Source organism: Brachionichthys hirsutus, chromosome 21, assembly GCF_040956055.1.
Source record: "Brachionichthys hirsutus isolate HB-005 chromosome 21, CSIRO-AGI_Bhir_v1, whole genome shotgun sequence".
Taxonomy (NCBI): domain Eukaryota; kingdom Metazoa; phylum Chordata; class Actinopteri; order Lophiiformes; family Brachionichthyidae; genus Brachionichthys; species Brachionichthys hirsutus.
The window spans coordinates 4,878,064-4,900,160 of record NC_090917.1 but is presented as its reverse complement, the minus strand read 5'-3'; the positions used below and the strand labels follow the sequence as shown (position 1 = coordinate 4,900,160).

The 22,097-nt window shown below is 42.9% G+C and overlaps 4 protein-coding genes across 5 annotated transcripts; 2 read left to right on the top strand and 2 right to left on the bottom strand.

Annotated features, from left to right (window-relative positions):
* Positions 1 to 386: 386 nt before the first annotated feature.
* Positions 387 to 3,420, top strand: LOC137910292 (dynein axonemal assembly factor 3-like). Its single transcript, XM_068754735.1, has 11 exons — positions 387 to 468; positions 1,109 to 1,215; positions 1,299 to 1,392; positions 1,486 to 1,640; positions 1,768 to 1,947; positions 2,045 to 2,167; positions 2,271 to 2,393; positions 2,478 to 2,622; positions 2,769 to 2,883; positions 3,058 to 3,132; positions 3,230 to 3,420. The coding sequence occupies exons 1-11, from the start codon at positions 387 to 389 to the stop codon at positions 3,369 to 3,371; spliced, it is 1,341 nt and encodes a 446-aa protein (XP_068610836.1). The 3' UTR covers positions 3,372 to 3,420.
* A 129-nt stretch (positions 3,421 to 3,549) lies between these two features.
* LOC137910293 (troponin T, slow skeletal muscle-like) lies at positions 3,550 to 7,627 on the bottom strand. Of its 2 annotated transcripts, none has more exons than XM_068754736.1 (13): positions 7,590 to 7,627; positions 6,060 to 6,089; positions 5,940 to 5,953; positions 5,832 to 5,858; positions 5,318 to 5,336; positions 5,164 to 5,224; positions 4,957 to 5,073; positions 4,763 to 4,840; positions 4,542 to 4,655; positions 4,333 to 4,442; positions 4,091 to 4,181; positions 3,969 to 4,009; positions 3,550 to 3,716 (listed from the first exon to the last, which is right to left on the bottom strand). In XM_068754736.1, the coding sequence occupies exons 2-13, from the start codon at positions 6,080 to 6,082 to the stop codon at positions 3,671 to 3,673; spliced, it is 741 nt and encodes a 246-aa protein (XP_068610837.1). In that variant the 5' UTR covers positions 6,083 to 6,089; positions 7,590 to 7,627; the 3' UTR covers positions 3,550 to 3,670. The 2 variants fall into 2 exon arrangements, with proteins under 2 accessions (XP_068610837.1, XP_068610838.1); XM_068754737.1 differs by having other exon boundaries at positions 5,318 to 5,333; positions 7,590 to 7,622.
* A 2,287-nt stretch (positions 7,628 to 9,914) lies between these two features.
* Positions 9,915 to 11,053, top strand: LOC137910430 (snaclec coagulation factor IX-binding protein subunit A-like). The gene is made up of 3 exons (XM_068754867.1): positions 9,915 to 10,070; positions 10,251 to 10,254; positions 10,704 to 11,053. Exons 1-3 carry the CDS (start codon positions 9,915 to 9,917, stop codon positions 11,051 to 11,053), a joined length of 510 nt encoding a protein of 169 aa, XP_068610968.1.
* Positions 11,054 to 12,044: 991 nt separating this feature from the next.
* On the bottom strand, positions 12,045 to 18,950 carry LOC137909972 (carnitine O-palmitoyltransferase 1, liver isoform-like). Its single transcript, XM_068754401.1, has 18 exons — positions 18,810 to 18,950; positions 18,528 to 18,667; positions 18,201 to 18,372; positions 17,751 to 17,852; positions 17,455 to 17,592; positions 17,251 to 17,328; positions 16,839 to 16,957; positions 16,228 to 16,301; positions 15,855 to 16,050; positions 15,557 to 15,745; positions 15,334 to 15,439; positions 15,147 to 15,263; positions 14,800 to 14,964; positions 14,546 to 14,688; positions 14,281 to 14,419; positions 14,079 to 14,192; positions 13,704 to 13,796; positions 12,045 to 13,278 (listed from the first exon to the last, which is right to left on the bottom strand). The coding sequence occupies exons 1-18, from the start codon at positions 18,948 to 18,950 to the stop codon at positions 13,153 to 13,155; spliced, it is 2,352 nt and encodes a 783-aa protein (XP_068610502.1). The 3' UTR covers positions 12,045 to 13,152.
* Between the last annotated feature and the right edge of the window lie 3,147 nt (positions 18,951 to 22,097).

Below are 22,097 nucleotides of genomic sequence, written 5' to 3'. Positions count from 1 at the left end.
TCTGCATTTTGCAAAATAACAATTTAAAGCAAAATAATATAGTACTATTTATTATAGTGTAAATTCTAATTAAATAATACCCCCCCCCCCCCCCCCCCCGGGAGTCAGAGTGGCAGAAAATTGATATGACAGTAATTCCACTATAAAAATCGATCAGTTCAGTGTTGATCTGTTACCGTGACGCCAAAGCTCTCCAATTTGAAGCGGTTGCCTAGCAACAGAACACGCACACAGACAGAGACGCGCTCTGTCACGATACGGGACAGAAGGTGAGTTTCCGGCGGGTACATTAGCAGCGATGCAGTTTTCAGACTGAAATCATCAAAACGACCTGAAACAAGTTGAAACTGTCAGAACAAGCTTCTTCTTCCGGCCTCGGTTGCAGGATGAGCGCCGGGAGACTCTCTGAGGGCCTCGGCCACGTTAGCTGGTGGGGCCTCAGTCCTGCGCGCAACCTGCTCAGCATGGGTGAGAGCCGAGACCCTCCTGGTGCGTCACGCACGCGCTGTATCAGTGCACTGAAAGCAGCAAAGTACATTTATTGTACTTCACATATTTCTATTTTGTTTATATTCTGTATGTGTCTACCGCTCTATGTGTTTATAAAGTGTAATGCATGATTATATTTATCAAGAGGCTGAATAAAAGAGGTGACATTGGCTTTACCTCGACCAACTACAACTAAACTGTAACCGGTCAATGTTCCTTGAATGCACCATCACATAAACGTAGGCCAACATCTACATGTAATGGGATTAAATTAAATAACTAGCATTATGCGTGAGTACTTTCTCTTTTTTGACACTTGGTGCACTTTTTTTTCTTTTTAAATCATGTTTATATAATTGTACGTTTAGATTTAGGATGTTGTGTTGTAATCGAGTGCTTTATGGTATGTTATTGTTGCACATCTTGTGTTATGAGTGACAAGGCTGATGCTAAAATGCCGTATCTGTGCATTGTGCATTTTCACCTCACCTTGGAACCTGTATACAAAAAAAGAAGCGATATTTCCCTTTTTTTTATTACCATTTAAAGGCAGAAGCTAAATTCTTGTTTGTCCTGTTATGCGGTGGAAGTAGTTTACGCTGTTTCTCGCTTTGCTCAGGTCCTGTGAGACTAAAAGGGGACGTCAACGTTTTGCTGGTTGGCAGTGTGGATCCACGGCACATTTTCAAGACCATCGCTGGTTTGCAGAAAGAAGAGAGGCTCCACGTGAGTCATAAACCGCTGCGTGACCACGGACAGTAAACTGGCTCACTGTGCTGAAAGCATTCCCATCCTTTGCCGTGCTTTAGGTGTGGCTGGTCGAAAGCAGCATGGAGGTGACGGCGAGACAGCTGCTGCTCCTCTACCTGGCACTGACGCCCCTGGAAATCACCGGACATAACGGTGCCTATCGGATTTTGTAAAATTTGCAAAATCGGAATCGCGAATAAAGAAAGCGAAACATTTGGGATCTTTTGTCACGATTTCCATTTTCAGGGAAAGCAGAGGTTTTCCTGGAGGTGTTTGGAAACAGTGAAATCCAAAGTCAAACAGAAGAGACGCTGAGACACGCGGCGTCACAGCTGTCTCTGTCGGTGACCGAAGAACGGGACACGCCCGCACACGCTTGTCTGAACACAACTCTTCTCAAGGTACATTTGGAACCCCGTCGCATGACTACGTTTAGCTGCTCAGTCAAACCGGACACGCTGTGCGCCGCATAAAGGCTTTGCTCGTGCGCTGTGAGCTCGGTAGAAGTCATTAGACTCGTATTTTCAGTTCAAGGAGCGAGATGAGCTGGCCAGGATATTCAAGTCGTGGATCCAGCCTCAGTCTTCATCACCCATCGTAATGTCCAAAGCCTGGGATTATCGGGTCAGGCAGCACCTTGGGACGCGGTATAACTCCAAGACGGGCTGTTTCGACTGGGACCTTATGATGAAACTGCATGAGAAGGGGGTACCGGAATATCCGATGCACATTTGTAATCTAGATTGAACTCTAAACATGCTTAGACCGTGTGTGGCGTTGGTTTTATACTTACTCTCAATGACAGAGTGGTGTCATCAGCAAACAACAATATGTACGATGGCGGGAGCGGGGATTGGCTTTCGAAATGAGGGAAGGCGTCTACCAAATAGCCAATCCGACTTTACTCTCTTCAAGAGTGTTCAATCAGGTTAGTGGTTCTGCTTTCCTGCCAAGTTGTTCTTTCTTTTTCTTTTTCTTTTTATGGAATACGGCAACAACGAGACGGAACTCGTCTTTGTGTTTGTGCACAGAAAGAAGACAAAGTGGCTTTCTGGGGATACTGGGGGGACATCGTGTCCAGTCCTTACCTCGCTTTTGGCATTGAAACTGATGACAAGAGCCTGCTGAAGACACAGAATGGGCAACACCTCAATGTGAAATATACAGTAGCAACACCCATTAAACATATATAATATATATCTTGTATGTCATCGCTTCCTTTTCCTCACGTTCCACAGACAGCTCAGGATATCTCCATTTCAAATGTCCAAGCGTCTTTCCAGTCTCTGTCCGGCAGACGACGCTACCCGGCGACTTCTCAGTCAAATACAGAAGCAGAGGAGCCGTTCCAGCAGACCGACCGTAAATCCGTCACCGTTGATGGTAAAGCGCCATTAACGCCAGCGGGCCTCTCGCTTCCGATGATAACTTCCCGCCGCTCTGAAGCCCGCTGCCATGTTTAGCGCACGTGAAAACCCAACGGGGACTGAAACTCAGTGGGTTTTTCTTTTCTTTTCTTTCCTCTTCAGATTTAATGGATCTGAACGGAATCTCTGTCACCTTCCTGCCGATGGATTCACTTCACAAGTTGCCAGAAAAACAGAAGTACTCCCATCTTTTCGACGCCATTTACTTCTCTGCCAGGTGAGAGCTTTTAATTACATAATGTTACTTATATGGAGTAAGCAGATACTTTCCTAAATATGTGTACTAAAACTACATTCCATTGTCACCTCAACAGCAAGACATTGGTGATGAGTGCAGACCAAAATGTTATTTCTCTGCTTTTTCCATACTTCTTTTGTCGTTGCTGTGAAGCTGCGTGAACCAGTTGGGCCCAAAGATGAAGCAGGTCGCCGCTCCAGACGCTGTGCTCATCGTGGAGTTGGCCAAGTGAGGACATTTTTATAGTGGCAGGCATTGTTGCCATGGAGACAGAGTTCCTATATGCTGTTGAGTAACTGACGTTGAGTATCGCTGTGTTCCTCAGGTACATTTTGGATCTGAGCAAAGAGCAGGAAGCAGCCTTTGCAGCGAAAGCGACGAGCATTGCTCTCGACGCTGAATTTGAGCCGTGCCACGAGGGCAAGAGTGACGGCTCCCATGCCGTTTTTGTACCACAGAAGAAGTAAATGGTGTTATGTCCAGTCGAGACTTCCTCGTGAAAGGGTTAACTCGCGAGCTGGTTGTGTAAAGTTTGAATTTCTCAAAGTAGTCTTCAGATTAAATTTCCAAATTGAATTGCATTGATGTAAAATATAATTTCTTTATGTACACATGCATTTGAATAATAACAGATGCAATTGAAAGTGTATTGTACCGTACTCTATTTCAATAAACGGCACACAAAACACATCGAGGTTTCTTTGCTGAAGTGATGAATGCAGCACAATTTCTACAATCTTGTCCTGGAATTGGTGAATTATCTTCTTTACTTCCAACGTCCTCCGACTTTGCCTTTACCGTGGACCTTCTTGCTGCATTGACACAGGAAAATCATGGTGAAGTCCATTATTGAGCAAGCATCTGCACAAAAATGCCTCATGTGCATAAATTATTTGGGTAATTTCTGTCTTTCTTCATATTCTAGATATGTGCACCCTCTTATTGTGAATGTTTCAGAGCTGTAAGTTCGGTGTTTCCTGTCTATATGTGACGTTTCTATGGTCTGTGTTTGCACTGTCGACAAAAAACAGAGATGCAAAGTAGCTCAAAGCAGGTTGACTCACAATTTCTGGGCATGTTGGATTCTGTTCAGGAGGACTTTAATCTGAAAAAACAGATCCTGGCATCACAAATCAACCTTTTAAAAAAACATACCATTGCATTTCCTTTCAGCTAAATGATTTACCTCGTACTTCTGCCTCTTCATCTCCTCAGTTAAGTCAAATTTCTCTGACTCCAACTCGTGGATGCATTCCCATATCTCCTTGGCTCGCTCTCTAGAACAGGACAAAACGTAAGCAGCCAGCAATAGGCTAAATGCCACGAGTCTGACACGGTATTTACAACAGATTTATCAAACGCTCAACAAATTGAGCTCAAATCGACTGGCCAACAATAAAATCCCCTTTAAATGACCTTTGAACTGACCTCAGCGCTTCCTCTCTCAGACTCTCAATAGCCAGCGGTTTACGTCTCTCTGCCAGAGTCTTCTTCTTGATTTCCCTCGCAGTTTGCCTTTTGCCTCGTCGCTGCTCTACCTGCAGGAAACAAATACAACTCAGGATAAAACACAAGAACCTTCAGGGGGAAAGATAAGGCGTCCAGAAACTAGACTTTCTGGATGCGCCATTACTGACTTTGGCCAGGAAACCTCCAAAATGAGCCCCCATATTGGAGAGCACTTTCTTCTTCTTGGCCTCATCGTCAGCCCTCTTCTTGGCCTCCTCATCCTCCTTCCTCTGTCTCTCCACCTGTAATCGTTTGCAAATTAGTACCCTCGAGTTTAAATGCTCTTTTAGTCTTTGTAACAGATTATAGACATTTGCAGATGAAGTAACAAATGTAACGCGCTAAATACCGCAATACGTGTCTGTCGGTCCCGCTCTTTTTCAGCCCTCACACGCTGCTGCTCAGCTCTCTCTGCCCGACGGTTCTCCTGCAGCAGAAAGCCAGCTGGTCTTCAACGCAGGGCTGTTTAATCGCTATTATTCTGAATAATTAGAGGATCTCCCTATCAGGCTGATAAAGTGGTAGTATAGGAAAGGCATTTACAATCCTATCCTTGAGTCCAATCAGCTCTTCCTCCTCTTTCTTCCTCTGCTCAAAGTGGACATCGATCAGAGTCTGAAGCTCCAGAAGATCTTTCTCCATCCGTTTTCTGTGGATGTCCTGACAGCCGGTGGTTACACAGATCCAGATTATTTAATGCTGATTTCAGTGCTGTAATCATGTAATGTTTTCCACTAATAACAAACATACGTCAAAGTCGACCCTCTCCCCCTCAGGGATTTTTGGGGCAGCAAGCTGTGAGACCATCGGCCTGTAAAAAAAAAGATTTGAAAATATCAAACAAGATTTTGTCATATTATTTATTTAACTGAATATCTGGAAATATTTTTTGATGTAGTCTTACTTGTATTTGGGTCGTTCTTCTTGAGAGCAAAATCAGCAATGAGAAAGTGATCAGTAAATTTTTTTTTTAAAGTGACAATTAGATATATAAGTACATTTTTAATTGACATAGAAAATATTTTAATTAAGTCTTAATACACGGGAAAATGAACAGTTCATGACCTGTGTAGTGTGTGTGTGTGTATATATATATACAGTCTATAATCCATTGCTTTATAATGTGCTCAAAGGTAATTCAATCTTAACTTTCTCCTGTTCATTTTGAATTTATGTAAACTAGCTGACGTGTTTTACCATCCTACTGATTGTGAATATGCAAAAAAAAGTTTTCTTTCTTTTCCGGTGGTTCAGAGCTGCAAGCAAAACGCTGGATGGATTACATTATGTAAATCAATATTTCCATTCTGAAGGTTATCCTGTGGGGATTGCTTCCAGACTGGTTGCCTCAGTTACTCAAATCACAATGTGCCAGGAAAGGTGAATAAAATCAATACATTAGAGCAGAACAGCCTCACCTTCCTCTCCCTGCTCTTCATCTTCTTCTGGAGGAGCAAAGACCATTGATTTAGGAAAACAATTAGACTGGCTGTTTTATTCTGTTAATGACATATGGTTGCGCTTACCCTCCTGATGTCCTCTAAATACAAAAAGGAAGAGAACATATTCATCAGCTGCACCACAAACCTTCTCTATTATGGCTATAGAAGTGGGAATAAATCAGTTTCAGGAATGGCTCAACTCACCGATGATCGTCCAAATCAGACATGGTGGCACTATAGAGAAAAACAAATATCAAAATCCTGTCATCAACACAAACACACACATAAACACAAGCCGCGCACGCACACACTTATATTTGAATGCCAAAAGGCTTCTTCATCCTGACAGCCACTGGATCTACATTTCACATTCAGCACAGGTCAGTACTGTCATTCAAAGAATAAGATTAAGGGGAAGGCCATTTGTAGCTAATGATCTAGGAATAGAAGAGGCTGACCCCAGAGCAGTGTCATGTTACCCAGGATAGGAGGAAGGTATCAGAGCGAAAATCCATCTTGATTAATTTCATTTACATGAGAGAATGCTGGATGGAGAGATTATTGGGGGGGGGGGGGTCGGCTGGCAGCTATTAACAACATTTCGTGTGGGGAATTATAAAATTGCATGAAGCCCCGTAAATATTTTTGCACGGCTGCAGCAGTTGATGCATTCCAATGTAGCCCAATCAGAGGGAATTGCATTGGACGACATTCTAAAACAATATATTTAGTTCAGATAACTGGGCCTCCCAGACTGTCTGACTTTGAGTGTATTATTGTGGCAGATCAAGCGCAGATACCCCCCGCCCCTCCCCCCAAAAGTCTCTCAGATCCCTGCACAGTCAAAGATCTGAAAGCATCAGAGCGGGAATCTGAACAAGCGCGGACTCAAGCAGACAAGAGCAGATGAGGGATTGGGAGAGGAATTCGTCACATCGTTTCGCTGTTGAATGTTTCTGGCAAAACCGACCAACAGGCTCAAAGGCAGTCAGAGAGGTCAAGTGTACCAAGAATAACTCGTCATGAGGGGCCAAAATGTCAGGGAGACAGTACATCTTTATTAACACCCACCAACCCACTGGTGGGTCCAGCATCTGAATTTATTTATGGCGTTAGGTTTAGTTTAAGATCAGCCCAATGGATTTTAGTGGACATTCCAGCCTTTTAAAAATTTTCTATTCATAACATGTGAAAAGGTATTACGGATTATTTATATTTGAAGTTTTGGGTTGGTAAAAATAAGTCAATCATCTTTAATTTAATATCATATATATTTCTGTGGCCCCAGTGCACTGGAGAAAGAAGCTATAAAGAGAACTTTGATCAGACTTTAATGTCAGATACAACATTTACGTATATCTGTCAATCGGTGGTGAGTAAACAGGGTTTATATTCTTATTGGTTTTACTCAAAAACAACTTCCTGCTGTGAGAGCAGCGAGAGTGAATAAAAACATAGTTAGAAATGGGAAACCAAAACAAATAGCTAAAAAGGGCAGAAAGACTGCGGTAAATTTGGTGATAATTCTCTATGGGTTAATCACTTTGAGGAATTATTATTACATTGCTGCAACAATAAATATCTATTATAGATTCTTTAAACAAACTTATTCAAGCAAAGTTTTTTTTACAGCTCTCAAATTAATGAATTCAATGGAATTCATTAAAATTGAAAATGTCCCAGTCTGGAACCCACAACAGAATAAATGTGTAGAGGAAAGTGAAAGCAACCTACCTGAACAGCTAAAGAGCAGGCTGGACACTGAGAGTAAAAAAAAAAGAGGGGTGACAACTAGAGGGGAGATAAAGCTTTATATTTAGGGGTCCTCTGGGGTCACAGAAATGTGAATTGAACTGAAACGTGTCGGTGGTAGGGGCGGGGGGGGGGGGGGGGGTGTGTGTGTGTGTGTGGATTATTGGACGCTTTTGAGAGCATAAGCTGAGGCCTGGCAGGAAGGATCGTGAGTGAAGGGTTTGTTGCTGACCTCACAGCTGAAAGAGGAGACAAAGGGACAGGTGGCAAAAGAGACAGATGAGCGAGAATAACAAGGCAGAAACATGACAACTTCTTCCAAAGAGACAAAGAGATCCAAAGCACAGCACGTCTGAATAAGCAATGTAAAATCACTGGTAGGATTACTTAAAAAAACTCCAAATGTGATTATAAAAAAAAACTAGAGGGGAAAAAAATCAATTGCATTTCACAAAACACACAACAGCAGATGTCAGTCACACTTCTAAGTCGATTTTAAGTCAATATCCCAATCTCATTGTTGTTGTTGAAATGGTTTTGCGGTTCCTTCAAAGATAGAGATCAGTCGGCAAAGACCAGAAAAACAATGGACTGAACATGAAGGAGCTCAATACCAATCGATCTGGCAAAAAGAAATGTATGTAAAAAATACTGTAAAGACAATTCCAGATTCTTAACGACATTGTGAAGTTCATGCACGCCCTTGTGAATGTCATATGCAAACATATGAATTTCCTTTCAGGCTCTAGTCTAGGGGAACGGCCAAAACAGGACATATATAAAGAGTGATGACAGAGAGGAACGACGTGATGAAGGGTATAAAGCCATCAAGAAGAATCATCTATGGATAAGGTAAGAATTAATATGTAGAGCTATTAATATAGTATTCATTACCTCAACATACAATAAACAAGATGACGAGAATTTCTTTGTGTGTGTGTGTGTGTGTGGGGGGGGGGGGGGGGGGGCGGTCATTGGAGGATAATAATGGCAACAGATAGCAGTTTCAGTATGTGTGAAAAAATATTATTTTAATTGATGAATCTGCAAACTACTTTTTATTACTCAAAAGTATATATTTAATTTTTTTAGTGAAGGGTCTGGCATGGGCAGAGACAGAACTCAGATAGACTGTGGATCCGGATCCTTTGGTCTGGATCCAGGAATGCTTTTTCATGTGGGATGCAGTCCAGGCCGATGCGAACAACGCCTGTAGGATTGTTTGGTCTTAGCCGAGGTATTTGCTCTGCTGCGTGCTATTCTCAGTGTTAATCATGCAATTTATAAAATAGTAAGAAAACGTTTCCCCCCCCCGATAAGTTCTTGTTGAGATCATATCTGTGTTTTTTCCTTAAAACTATTGTTCAATCCCCAAATGATATTCGGATTGAAATAATGATATTTCAAATCCACAAATTATCACATTTGAGGAGTAAGAAACAAAACATTTGAATTTGGTTGTTGTGAAAACACTTAAATGATTTGTCACATTAACTACTCCTTCTTAAACACTAAAATGTTCTCAAAATAATAATAATAATAATAATATTCATTATTATTATTATTTTAATTATTATTATTTCACTTACTTCAAAAAGCATGAACACGTACTGAGGATGTCCTGCAAACTGGATTAGAAGGGTAATATTTTAATATGGTAAATAGTACATTTTAGATTTTTTTTCCTGTGAAAGATCATATCTATTTGATTAATGTCACATCTGACGACATTCATTGATTTATTTCTTACAAGCACACGTTCCATCTGCTGACTTTGCTGCTAGCATCAGGTAAGTGAAAAACAATGAAATGATAATAATCACATTTCTCAACAATGTATTTATTTTGTTGCTTATCTTCAGTAAGTAATAAAACCAGTATCGTTAGGGTTTACAGGTTACACACTTTGTATGTGGCCCAGTAAAATTTACACTACTAATACTAGCCATCATTTGAGTAGCTCCTGTATAGTAGAAATACCAGTATTAGAATTAATCAAAGGTGATAGAACATTAAAATAGCTCAGTGAGAATAGGTTTTAATTAGCCAATCAGCAGGAGCTGCTGTTTCCAGGATGAAAAAACTGCTGACTCCGAGTGGCAATTTTAGGATTGATTGTGTGAAGTCTAAATGGAAGAAGTTCAAAATAGTAAACTTTTAATAGCAACAATGTGAAAGATCTACACGGTATGAATGCACCATTAAACACAGAATATTATAACTTGTTTTTAAATGAAATGTATGTTTCATATTATCCATGCTTGATGTTCCTCTGCAGGTTGCGGCACCTGGTGTTCAGAATTTCAAATGTACACTGTGGTAGAGCAACATGCGACATGGATAGAAGCCCAGAAGTATTGCAGAAGACACTACCAAGACCTTGCATTCATTGGCAGCCATGATGATATGATTGCAATTCAGAAAGCAACTGCTCCCCAACAAAATCGGATGTGGATTGGTCTGGTAAACTTTGGGAAAGAATCTCAGACCTGGATGTGGTCTGTGGGAGGAAATCCAATCAGTCGTGGAACAGCTGGATACACTAACTGGAATACCAGTCCCTCACACAAATGTGGAAGCATGAGGCTTGATGGGAAATGGCTGAGTAAAATGTGCCAAGAAAAACTTCCCTTTGTTTGTCAGGATGGTGAGCGTGATTATTACATTTCTTAATTAAGTGTAAAAATGAGACATTGAAGTTCACGGGGGACTTGTGCCTGATTATTATTTGTTAACTGAGCAAAACAACTTCCCAGAGTCTCCCCATCATCATGCCGCCGGGCAGGAGATTGGGAGACAGTCTCCGGCGGTTTCCGTTGAAGACCTCAGTAAATTGATTTGTGGTGCACAAAACGTTGGGACATTGCATTTTTTTGAAGGTTTCATTTTTGATATTATTCTCCAAGTGGAGACATGCAATGCAAGACTCCACAAACACTGACCTTAAAGTTGTGTGGCCTTCACTGTAAAAAAATAACAATCCGATCAGGCACCTAGTTCAATTAGTCAGTCTTATTCCTTGTATGACGTTGCATTATGGGAGTATTATTGAGGATGACTCTGGGAATAAATGTAAACATGTTTCAATATTCACAGGGGAGGAACCCGGTGGGATGCAAGTCATTCCTGTGGAGGAGACTTGGAGGGAAGCCCAAGCCTACTGTCGACAGAATTATATCGACTTAGTCAGTGTGATGAGTGACACTGAAAATCAAGCTTTGCAGCAAGTACTTAATGAATCAATGCCTGCAAAACAGTCTGCAGTTTGGATTGGTTTGTTCACAGACGATTGGGAATGGTCAGACGGGACTAGAAGCTCCTTCAGAGACTGGCCAATCAATGAGGAACTTGTTTATAATTGTGCCTTGTATCACCCCGTTGGCAACAAGATGACGACCGGTGAATGCAGACAACAAAATATTTTCACCTGCTATCATGGTATGTAAAATAACTTTTGTTTTGTTTTGTTTAAGAGGGGAATTAATTCCCTTCATATCATCCTTAGCATGATGGATCTAACCAAAAACATTGTATCCGACTCAATTTGATGCAGTATTTGTGCATCACTTTGTGAAGATGGAATTCAAGTCAAATTCAGAGTTGAATTTCAGTGACGCTGCTTTGACTGAATCCATTTTGGCCCAAGTAAGTGTTTTTCTTGTCGACGCAATATTCCACCGATAGGTCGGGGGGTTGTACACTTTCAGTATCTGTGGGCCACTATAAATATCACACACTGTAATTTGAATGAAGTTGTTATTTTCATCAAATATTTGGCCTCTTTCTTTGATAGATCCAAGCAAAATCTGAGATGATCAACATCCAGTGGATAACTCAACCCGATGGGAAGACTTTCCACAAAAAAGAAAAAAAGAAAAGCAATCTCTGCTAGAAGGTGACGAAATATGACCGTGGAATCTTCTGGAGTGCAAAACTATACATTTCAATTACTCCTGATCATCTGTATGGCATGTGCATACAAAACATCATAATCTTTGCAAATAGATATGAATCATCTCTTAGGATGTTGAGTTTGACATTTTTCTTGCCATCTTCAAAGTTTCATCTGCTTTGATTTTTCATGATTATTGATTGCTGTGGATTTAGAAATAGGATGCATTTAGCCTTTTATGGCTTCAGACGAGCTGCTTAAACGCATAAATATACTAATGTTGCATTCTGGGTAATTCAGGCTTTGAGTTTTGCCAAATAATTTTTTGGGGGGGAATAAACAATAAAGTCATGCATTATCTCTGGTTCTGTTGCAATAATTTGCTTTTTGTACATTATGTGCATTGTGTTTTTGTGTTGTATGTTTTTACTATTGGGTCTAGAGCCTGTAATAAAGTTTATATATATGAGCAGGTTGCATGATCCAGTACGAGTTCTGCTTGAAAGCAAAACACACACCAAGAAATGTTTTTCCACTTCCCTTTATGTTGCTTATAACAATGCATTAAGAAAGCCTGACAAGATCAATACAGTCAAAATAAACTTAAATCATCTGCAGTGAAAACAAGTCAATAATCTGCGTAGAATAAGAGAACGGTGGAAGCAGAAAGCTTTGACCAACAAACGTCGCTCTACTTACGGACCTGCAGCACTGCTTCATTAATACTGGGCTTGTTAGACAATGATGACAACAATCCATACAACAGCATCATAAATGGCAGTGAATTAAGTGCATTTGCTTAAATTAGTCTTTATCCCAGTAAGAGTGAAACGCTTACTGACCGCTGGACGAAATCTGGCCTTCATTACACGTATGTACATTCTGAATAGGTTCGAAAAGGAAACGGCTGGCACTGGATACAAGGCCAGGCGAACAGCAACGTCTGAGCGCAACAAAAACCCTGTCATTTCACTGTGTGTAGAAACATCGTGCGTCTCAGGACAACACTGCAGTCACTCATTTCTATAGAAAGCACATTTAAACAAAAACAGTAAATACAGAGGAGTCACAGACGATTGTAAGATCGCTTCAATGTCGGATGGTAGAAACTGAAACCACCTCCACAGCTGCAGGTTTTCTGTCCCTACTAATGCGTCCGACTCTGGAAGTATCCCAGACTTCCAATAGGAGTTTTTTTTTTTACATATAAACAGCAAAAATAAATAAATAAGTAATGGCATAAAATGTGTGTCATATTTTATGGTGTCAAAACATATTGTGTTTAAAGTTACTACCTGCAGTGTTAGAAAATGATACACCGACTCTTTTTGGAATAATCAAAACCATGTCAATGATTTTATCACTTCGGGTTTTCTGTGGTTTGACTGTTCAAGCTAAACGAATTCGCTGCACCGTGAGTGAGTTACACTTCTTGATTTGTTAGTCTATCGACTATTTTCTTCTCACACACCTTCCACACAGCTAATATAAATATATACATCCACAAATATATATATATATATATATGCAAACCAAATCAATCGCATTCCATTAGCTTCTCAATCTCACTGACTCTAAAATGCTCCCAATGAATGATCCAAAAAGATCCGCCTTCTAACGTTGCCTGGATCCTCTTTTCTCCAGAGTAAACAACTACAAGTCTTTCTTGACTTCTGGCCGACTCGCTTCCGTCTTGCTGGGCTTTTTTGGGTCGGGGCTCAGCAGCTGCATCAGGTCACGTAGGGCTTTTCGTATATGGGCACCAAACGTATGGGCGTCCTACAGCAGAGAAGGAAGAAATGGGATTGTAAATGTCTGTAGGGAACGCAAACATGACACATGGTGACGCATAAGATCCACAATAGTTTGTGATCTCAATTGACAGCCGCTCAATAATGTTGTTGATCATTTTATTATTAAGTTGTTAGTCTTCAGAAACATTTTGTGGAGCAAGAGTTTTGAATTATAAGTTGCATCTGCCTTTTTTCTTTTGTTTGAGACAGGTCTCTGAAACGTACAGACGTATTAAATCTAAATCTAAATCCTGATGAATGGAAACACAGCTTTCTTTCTCTCGTCCCTCTAAATTGAAGCAATTTCAAATATGTATTGTCCCGCGTGCAAAAACAAAATCTAAAATCTACACAGTTCATTTTGTTCACGTGTCTTACGCAACATAAAGTGACTTCTTTCAATAAACTCACAGTGTGTGCACAGGAGTGTTTGCACGAGATGTGGAAATTAATCACAGCATCTCCCAAAAGGGCGTACGACACCCCATAACCGTCGTCGGTCACCTGAAAGAGACGCAGACATTTAGACAAATGGACGTTTCATGGATATCAAAACATAGAATCCACTTTATTTAAATATACTCTGGCAGTGATGAGCACAGATTGGTGCAACATTTCAGCAAATCTAAACTGAAAACAATCAATAAAAAGTTCCACTGGGAAATAAAACCTGAACGTGTTTTAAATTAACATGCATTTATCTATTTGTGGTTTCCACTTTGTCCCCCCCCCGACTTGAAAAGGGAAATGACTGGTGTGCATTGATGTAATGAGAGCGGCACTGACAGGCCCAAATCCTCCTCCACAGGAGAGGTATTCCAGGTGGTTGACCATGTCGTACAGCTCCAGCAGCTGGAACGGAGTCTGGCTGGTGGAAAGGCGCCAGCGCTCAGACAGCACCTGGAACAACCGCGAGAAAACACTGAATCCGCTTTCCCCGAAGATTCTGCTGCGATACAAACGAACGAACGACGGGCAGAAAATGAACCTCTCGCAAGAAAGGCGATTCCACTCCGAGGCATTGCGATACCACGTAGAGGCAGAAGAGGTGTCTGTCGACGCCGGCGCCGGTCATAGCCGCGCGGGAGAGATGCTGGTGCTTTTCCGATGCCGCGTGGAACAAACGCCTGCACGCCTCTGCTGCCTAGTGGAGAAACGCATGAGCTGCATGAGAGGTGACATTTGCAATGAGGCGTTATTTTATCTTCCATCAACCCCATCTGGCAACAGAAATAATCTCAAAAACGCTCGACAGTGCTCGTCTTACATCGCCGCCCTCCAGCGCTCGGATAAAGGCGCAGCTCTCGCTGGTGCAGGAACGAACAGTCTCGGTCCTGCCCTCCCTGAACAGGCGAGTCATGGAGGACTCGTAAGTCAAACAGAACGTCTTCTGCTCCTGGATTGAAACAACGAAAGCCCCGATTATATTGACAGCGTACAAATGTCGACATATTCTAGACTCAACAGGCGGCGTGCGTTCTCTTCCCCACGTCAGAGGGAGGCTCACCCTGAAGCAGGCCAACTGAAGAGCCATCTGAACGAAGGCGTTCGGACTGACTCGACACTTCTTGATTCTTCCTTTGCCAAAGTCTCGGAAGAGAATAACGTGCAAGTCCACGTCGTCGGCCAAGGCTTGGGCCACAGACAGAGAGCGGGAGATCTGGTCCTCACACTGAGACAGACACAGGCCAAGAGTTCAAGCGGCGAGACGGATAAACCTTATAGCCTCTCGCCGATAGCAAGCTGGGACAGGCTCCGGCAACTCCCGCGCCCCGGGGCGTGAACCTATGATGATCTCGGGGGTGATTGGCCGATGCCTTAACGAGTGAACGGTGTGTTAACGGCTTCACTAACTTCAGGGGGGATTTCCCAGTCCAGCTTCTGTGGTCGCGGTAAGGAGGAATCCGCTTCTCCTTTGCAGTGACCTTCTGCATCGTAGCCGAGCCGGAAACAGTCGATGGCCAAAGTGTACTAGAACACACAACAGGAACGTGACGCCGTCTCCTCGGCACCGGACTGCAACAGCGCGCGCGCTCCTTACCTCCCACAAGTGTGATAAGACGGGCGTGTCGGCCCACGAGTGCTCGCCGTTTATGCCACTCTTTCCATTCTTGTAGTAAATGACCGAGAAGGACTTGTCAAACCACCTGCGTGACAACAACATGAAGGCCGCGTGGAACGACAACAATTCTACTTTACCGCGCTTTCATCTTATGAAACCGCTCCGCAAGTTGTTCGTGACACAGCGGCCGGTTTTCGCGTACCTGTCGTAACATTTCCCGTGCATCAAGGATTTGGCGTAGGAATCCAAACTCGCCGCTGGATCATCCCCTATGATGCCTTGCTCGTCGTCGTCTAGAGTCACGAAGAAGGCGGCTTTCTCTATGCAGTCCAGAGACCCTTTGTTGACCCCACTGCTGAAGTACTTCGTCCTGGCTTCAGCCCAAGGAATTCTGGGAGACCGTTCAGAGGAAGTAACGGCAGAAATTTCAGGATGAGAGCGCGCCGGTATCGTACAAGAGATGCCAACAATGGGGGGAGGGGGGGGCTAGTCAAACCGACCTGTCTCCAGCGGTAAGAGCCCCCAGATTGGCCTCGCCTTTGGAGGGAGGAGAGGGATCATCGAGTATCCTCTGAATTTGGAATTCAATCTCTCTGGGGGATAAGAGTTTGCCTGCCTGGTACGCCATCAGATGAAAGTAGCGCCCCCTGTGGTAGACTGCGACATAGTCACTGTCCTGCCAATGTCGCACAGTGTCTTTGCACATATCAGGGAAGAGAAAAGACGTGATGAAAAAGGAACATTTACTAAACGGGAGACAGCGTGTATCAATGTTCTTCATGGTATCCTGTAAAATGTTAATATTTATATTGGTTTGACTTCTAAATCTCCGATTAGGAATGCTGTGTAAAAAAAAAGAAACGCTAATACTACCTGTTAGAGTTCCAGGGATTCGACAAGTGTCAAACATCCGCTCAAATTGGTAGGAGCAGCAAGGAACTGCAGACCTCAACAACCACTGGGGAGGATAAAGAAGGGATGGACCGGTGTAAAGAAATGGAAGAAGCAGAAAGGGCGACTAAAATAAGAAGTACAAGAGACGGGGAGAGAGATACGAAATGAGCAAACAAAACGTGTGAGCAGAAAAATCAAGGCCTATTCTGAAAATCCCGAGGAGAGCAGAAGGCACTCTGTGAAACGCCACGCAGCCACGACGCACGTCTACGACCTTTACCGGTCTCCTATCCAGGAGTGCGAGCGGTGTCGAGCGGCCTCCCACACTGAGCTGCATACAGAGGAATTACAGTGGCTGGTGTGGGACTCTGGGAAACGTAGGCAAAGGCAAGGGAGGAAAAACAGAGGAGAGCAGCGGAGGACACGGAGAGTCAAGCAAAACGACGAAGAAAGCAAAAGAGAAGCCGAAAGAAGCACAAAAGGAGGGAGATGGGGATGAACGGATGAATAAATGTACTCTACCAGATGAGACACACAGACATCAAAGGAATAGAACACTGATGAAATTAATGACTCTACATGTACGGAGCAGCAAACTCACAGGTTTGATCTCTTCTTTGTTGAGTTTACAGCGGTAAAGGAAGAACGCATGAATGGTGTTGCCTGCCCTGGCTGCCTGGATGGGGGTGGGCGTCACATACAAGAAGTCCTGGACAGAAACAAGAGACAGGAAGTGAGGAGCATGAGTTACCATCCAAAAAAAGAAACAAATCCGCAAGTAATTCTGGGAAAATCAATGTTTTAGAATGAATACCTTTATATATATAGTTTTATTTATGGATTATTAATGCAAATGCTTTTGTTTTTCTTTAAATCAGCACTATCAGATGATTTTTCCCATATTTTTTCTGTTTTCATGACAAAACAAACACAAACTATTCACATGAATTTTGAACACCTTGTTTAAAAGCATCCATCAAATTGATATGCAGAGTTTTATACCATGCCGTAATAGTTACTGTTGACCATAATTGGGCCGCGTCCACGGAGATAGACATATTTCTCCCACCAGTCAGAGACCTGAAGAAATAAAACAAACAAACACCTTCATGAGGAAGCAACGAGCATATTCATTTCATTTGGACGGCCTCGCTTTGGACATTTCACTGATTAATAATGAAATGGACATTGTGCTTGACGACTCACGTAGTTAGTGGCCAAAACAGCTTTGAGTTTCAGGTACCACTGCAGGCGGTTCCCGAGGCCGCGCTCAAACTCCACTGCAAGTTCGGTCGTGTGTTCAAAGTGTGCGTCGTCCATCAGCGGCCGCACCGACGCCAAGTACTGAGCAAAGGAAATGTGCAAAACAGAAAGGCAGAAAAGGTTTTTCTACCCGAATAGCAACTTTAAATTTTTTTATACAAAAATAAGTAAAAGATTTAAGCGATGTATTAGCTTAGCGGTAAATAAGCAGCACCTTGTTACTTCATGTGGCGCCTCACCCTCATAACTGTGTCCTTGATGGCCGGCACAGGCAGGTTGGGCAGCGACCCCTGGTAGCTGTAGAGCTGAGGCTTTCTGCCAGAGAAGATCCGCACCAGGGCCTGGCGTCGAAACATGAAAGAGAAGAAATGACGGATCGATGGATGGGAAAACATGCTTTTAGTCTATTTTAGGTTTGAAGCAGTGTTGCAAAACGTTGTGAAATATTCAAAATGAGAAAAGGATGATTTTAAGTGCGTCCAAAAGAAGGAAAAACGTGCTGTAAACTATATATTTTTTGAAACTGAAAAACTGCATGAACATTATTTAGTAAAATAAAAACTCCTAAAAAAACAGGCGCAACATTTAAAACAAATGTGAAGGGCTTACGCTGTGCCGAATGTGTACTTCAGTACAGAGAGATGGGGGGGGGGGGTTTACGGGAATGAAACGTAGAAAAGCCCACTGACCACCCAGACTTTGGTGGTGTTGGACATCCTGCCGTGCGGCTCAAATATCCACCGGTGGTAGGAGAGGAGCTGCTTGAGGCACAGGCGCATGGTGAAGATGAGCAGAAGCCACAGCATCGTGCTGAACAGCACCGCCGACACCAGCGCCTGGCACTGGGTGCTCATGGACTGGCTGAGGAACAGACGGACGCGTGCAAAGGTCAGCAGAAAGCACAGTCAGAGGACGGCCGTGCGGTGTCTGTAGAATGTGTTTTCGTGATTGATCATTCAAGGCAGGCATTATGAACAGGGTCCTTTAACACTTTAACACCAGCGACATGCGTTTACCCGACCGGCAGGTGCTCCTGGATCTTGGCGATGAGGCCCATGGAGGGGTCGGAGCGAGTGTACATCGTAGCCAAGATCGCCACCACAACGAAAAGCCAGGAGGAAGGACTTGCGGGACACACGCCTGTTAGGACACTGTTCTGTTTATGTGAGAGGGAGAGAGGGGGGCACTTTTTAAACGACATTCTCCCATTTACAAGCGGATGAAAGACTGACGAGTCGCTCCGCGCATGTAAACGCTCCGCCGTAGCGGTTAGCTCAGCGTCACGGGCGTGCGGATACCTTGAATCGGACGATGCGCTTCTTCCAGGAGCGTACAGCAGAGAGGTAGATCTCAGTGAAGGCCTGGTGGGAGAGCTGCACGCCGGGGCCCCCCGGGGTGACGCCGAACTGGAAGGCCACCGCCTGGCGGGCTTCCGCCATAGTTCCTGTGTGTGGCGACAGGGACGGAGGGTGAGACGGGGGAAAAGAGTGAGAGAAGGAAAAAGATTAAGTTTCACTCGTCAGCCGGCAACCCACAGAGAAGAAGAGCTCCAAGTGTGAAAGCTCCAAACCATCGTCCCCATCGCAGGTTAAATCTGTGATTAATTCAAAGTTATCGTCGACTACAAATATCTATTTAGATTTTTTTAATGACGGAAAGCCCTCACTGACTGGGGATGGTCATTGAAGCAGCTTTTCTCTCTCTCCACAAACAGAATTGATTTTTCCTCTGCAAATAGGCTGTGAATAATGCCCTGGGGGTTTAGCCACTGTCACACTGGACTGCCCCCCCCCCCCCCCCCCCCCCCCCGCGGAGGCACCGTCTGCTCTTTAAGCGTGTTAAAAACGGAACACACACATCTTCCCCCCCCCCCCCCCCGAGATTGCTTCCAGTGCCAACACTCACACAACAGGGCCGACCGCACCCACGACGAATTGGCCCCGACGTTCGTTTCCTTCTTTCTTTTTTTTTTTTTTTTAAACATGCATACCCCAGCGACATAAATAAATATGTTTACAGCAGTCACCCTGAGCATCTCTGCAATTATAATGGACTATTCTCAAATAGCTTTTGTTAGGTTATTTAAATAAAATAAAAGAACTGCCAGACAATGAAACGGCTTAACACTGATATTTCTGACCAGGCTCCATCCGTCGTCTATAAACGTGTGTGTGAGACTACAGATCGGGAACAATCTCGTGTTTCAGGCGTGCCTTGCTTTTATAATAGGGGGTAAATCCCTGTTTTTATTTCAGTGTTTATTTTACAACACGCTGCCTGAAATGGTTCCAGCCTCTTTTGCCTGATCTCCATGTAGAAGAGGCTTTCTGGTGAGCTGGCTCAGCATAACCTGAAACCGCCGTAGATGATGAGTTTAACAACGGCGGTTAATCAACGTTCATTGTTCATCCAGGGTTTCATCTGAAGACAGCGAAGGGCCGAGACGCTGCAGGTGTTCCTTCCAGCCGGTTACTAAAGCAGGTGATTTTAACGATCAACACCTGCTTCAATTTGAGAGAAGGAGCTCATCAGTGAGATCAGCTGCTGGGAAGGAGACCTGGAGAGTCTGGGCCCCTCCGTGGAACAGTTTGGATGCCTCTGTCTCAAGACTGTGTTCCCATTAGAAGGGATTTTCCACCTTTTACTTTGCAGTCCTTGTAAATACTCAGGTAGTCGAGCAGATATTCATAATGTTATGGCTGATGGTTGCAGCTTGTGCACGGGTCACAGAGAACTCTGCATAAAATCATCTTGTTTTTTTTTGTTTTTTTTAATCATTTGTAGACCTTGAAAGAAACAAGTAGAATTTTGTCACGACTTTTAATTCCAATGCTCAAACCTCAATCAGATCCTCACTGCCTCGCAGTAAAAAAATAACGCGAGGTTAAACCACTGCTTAAAAAAACCCAATTAAATTACTATTTTATTAGTTTTATCGCTATTCATGAAAATGTAATTGACAGACGTAATGTCACAATCATGACGAGGTGGCTCATGGATGTCAAGAACAGCAGGTAAGAAATGTAACGCTAGCTGTGGCTAATGGCGGCTAGCCGAGCATCCAGAGTAGACCATTGGGAAGTTAGCTAAAGTCACAATAGATTTATGTCTTCATCGCAGCTACACTGCAAGAATAGTGTTTGTAGCCCTATTGCTTACGGGAAGAAGAATATCTTCAGTCAGGACAGCGGAAACAGGTTGTTTGTATCTGAAGGTCCACCAAGCGGCCGGTGTTAGCGTCGTCTTCCTTCTGGGAGAGACAGCTAGCATTAGCAGCTAGGACCAGCGGCTAGCATCAGCAGCTAGCATCAGCAGCTAGCATCAGCGGCGAGCACGAACCGCATCCGTCACTTCCGGTAGCATTACGGATGGAGGAGACTGTACTATCTATTCTATTTTATGATGAGTTTGACTTTGAAGCAAACAAATCTATAATTTAACTTACTATAGTTTGCAAAAAAAAAACATGTATATGTGTGCATGCGTGCAATGAAATGTAATATACAGTATGTTCATGTTATTATCTGACATTTGAGCAAACAATATAAATGTTGCATCTGGATGAAAAAATCTTTAGATTTAGTTTTTCCAGAAATGCTACATGGTAAAATTTACAGCAACATGAAATGAGCAAACAGAAGTTTAAGCCAGAAACTAAATAGACACACGCATGAATTTAGCTTTTATTATTGTAGCCATAACAATAAGGTGGATCTCTTGTTTGTTTGTTTTTTACCATCACTTCAATCATAATTGTTCTTTATCACAAGCAATAGTTATAATAGTGCACTTTTTTATATTTAAATTATGATACAGACATTTCTTTTCATTTCTTTTTTTAAACACCTTAGTCTGACCCTTATGAATCAAGAGTAGTTTACAATCTTAGCCAGAGTTGGGTCAATGAAAGTGAAGGTGATGTGGTGATAAGAACGGTGAAAGAGGTGACGGTGAGCAATCATAACTTTGTACAGTTTCTCTTGTGATGATGGCTACACAACAGGGGAAGAGGCGGGACAGGTCAAAGGGTCAAAGCGGAGAGGGAGGAGATGAGGTGATTTAGCAAGCATTCAACGTGTGCCAGAGAAATTAGGTGCCTGTTAGGGTTTTGGTTATGTTAATTAAATTAATACTCCTGGGTCAGCCAAAAGCTATGTACTTAATCAGCTCAAAACACGCAGGCTAGTTTTCAGCTCACTCTTACTCAGCCATCCATCTCTCACACACACACAGACACACACACACACACACACACACACACCCCAGTGACTGCAGTACAATAAAACACATGAGCAATATAGACAAAGAACATTGGAAAAGTACAATGAGAGCAATGTATTGGTACTGCTACCAACGTTTGCATGGAATTAAGCACTGAAAAAAAAGCAGCTCTTAATATATTTTTGTTGGCATAAAGTCTAGTTGTGCACGACACGAAAACCATGTGACCAAATAAATAAATAAATACATTAAAAAAAATAAGTTAAGTGGACAAATTTATAAACGGAAATATTACAGTTTAAATAAACGGAGCTTGTGGCATGTATATCTGAAAACATTCTGCAATTTAGTTGCATATAGTGTCG

Bases quoted from the DNA above. Each gene is read 5' to 3' on its own strand.
- LOC137910292 (XM_068754735.1), top strand. From the start codon at position 387: ATGAGCGCCGGGAGACTCTCTGAGGGCCTCGGCCACGTTAGCTGGTGG. The intron at 2,168-2,270 runs GTTAGTGGTTCT...GTTTGTGCACAG, and splicing joins CTTCAAGAGTGTTCAATCAG to AAAGAAGACAAAGTGGCTTT. The intron at 2,623-2,768 runs GTAAAGCGCCAT...TTTCCTCTTCAG, and splicing joins TAAATCCGTCACCGTTGATG to ATTTAATGGATCTGAACGGA.
- LOC137910293 (XM_068754736.1), bottom strand. From the start codon at position 6,082: ATGTCTGATTTGGACGATCATCG. The intron at 4,656-4,762 runs GTATTTAGCGCG...AAACGATTACAG, and splicing joins ACCGACAGACACGTATTGCG to GTGGAGAGACAGAGGAAGGA. The intron at 4,443-4,541 runs GTCAGTAATGGC...TGTTTCCTGCAG, and splicing joins TTGGAGGTTTCCTGGCCAAA to GTAGAGCAGCGACGAGGCAA.
- LOC137910430 (XM_068754867.1), top strand. From the start codon at position 9,915: ATGTACACTGTGGTAGAGCAACATGCGACATGGATAGAAGCCCAGAAG.
- LOC137909972 (XM_068754401.1), bottom strand. From the start codon at position 18,950: ATGGCGGAAGCCCGCCAGGCGGTGGCCTTCCAGTTCGGCGTCACCCCG. The intron at 14,193-14,280 runs GTTCATTTTCTG...CGGTTGTTCCAG, and splicing joins AATCGCCTTTCTTGCGAGAG to GTGCTGTCTGAGCGCTGGCG. The intron at 13,279-13,703 runs GTGAGTTTATTG...TCTCTGCTGTAG, and splicing joins AACACTCCTGTGCACACACT to GACGCCCATACGTTTGGTGC.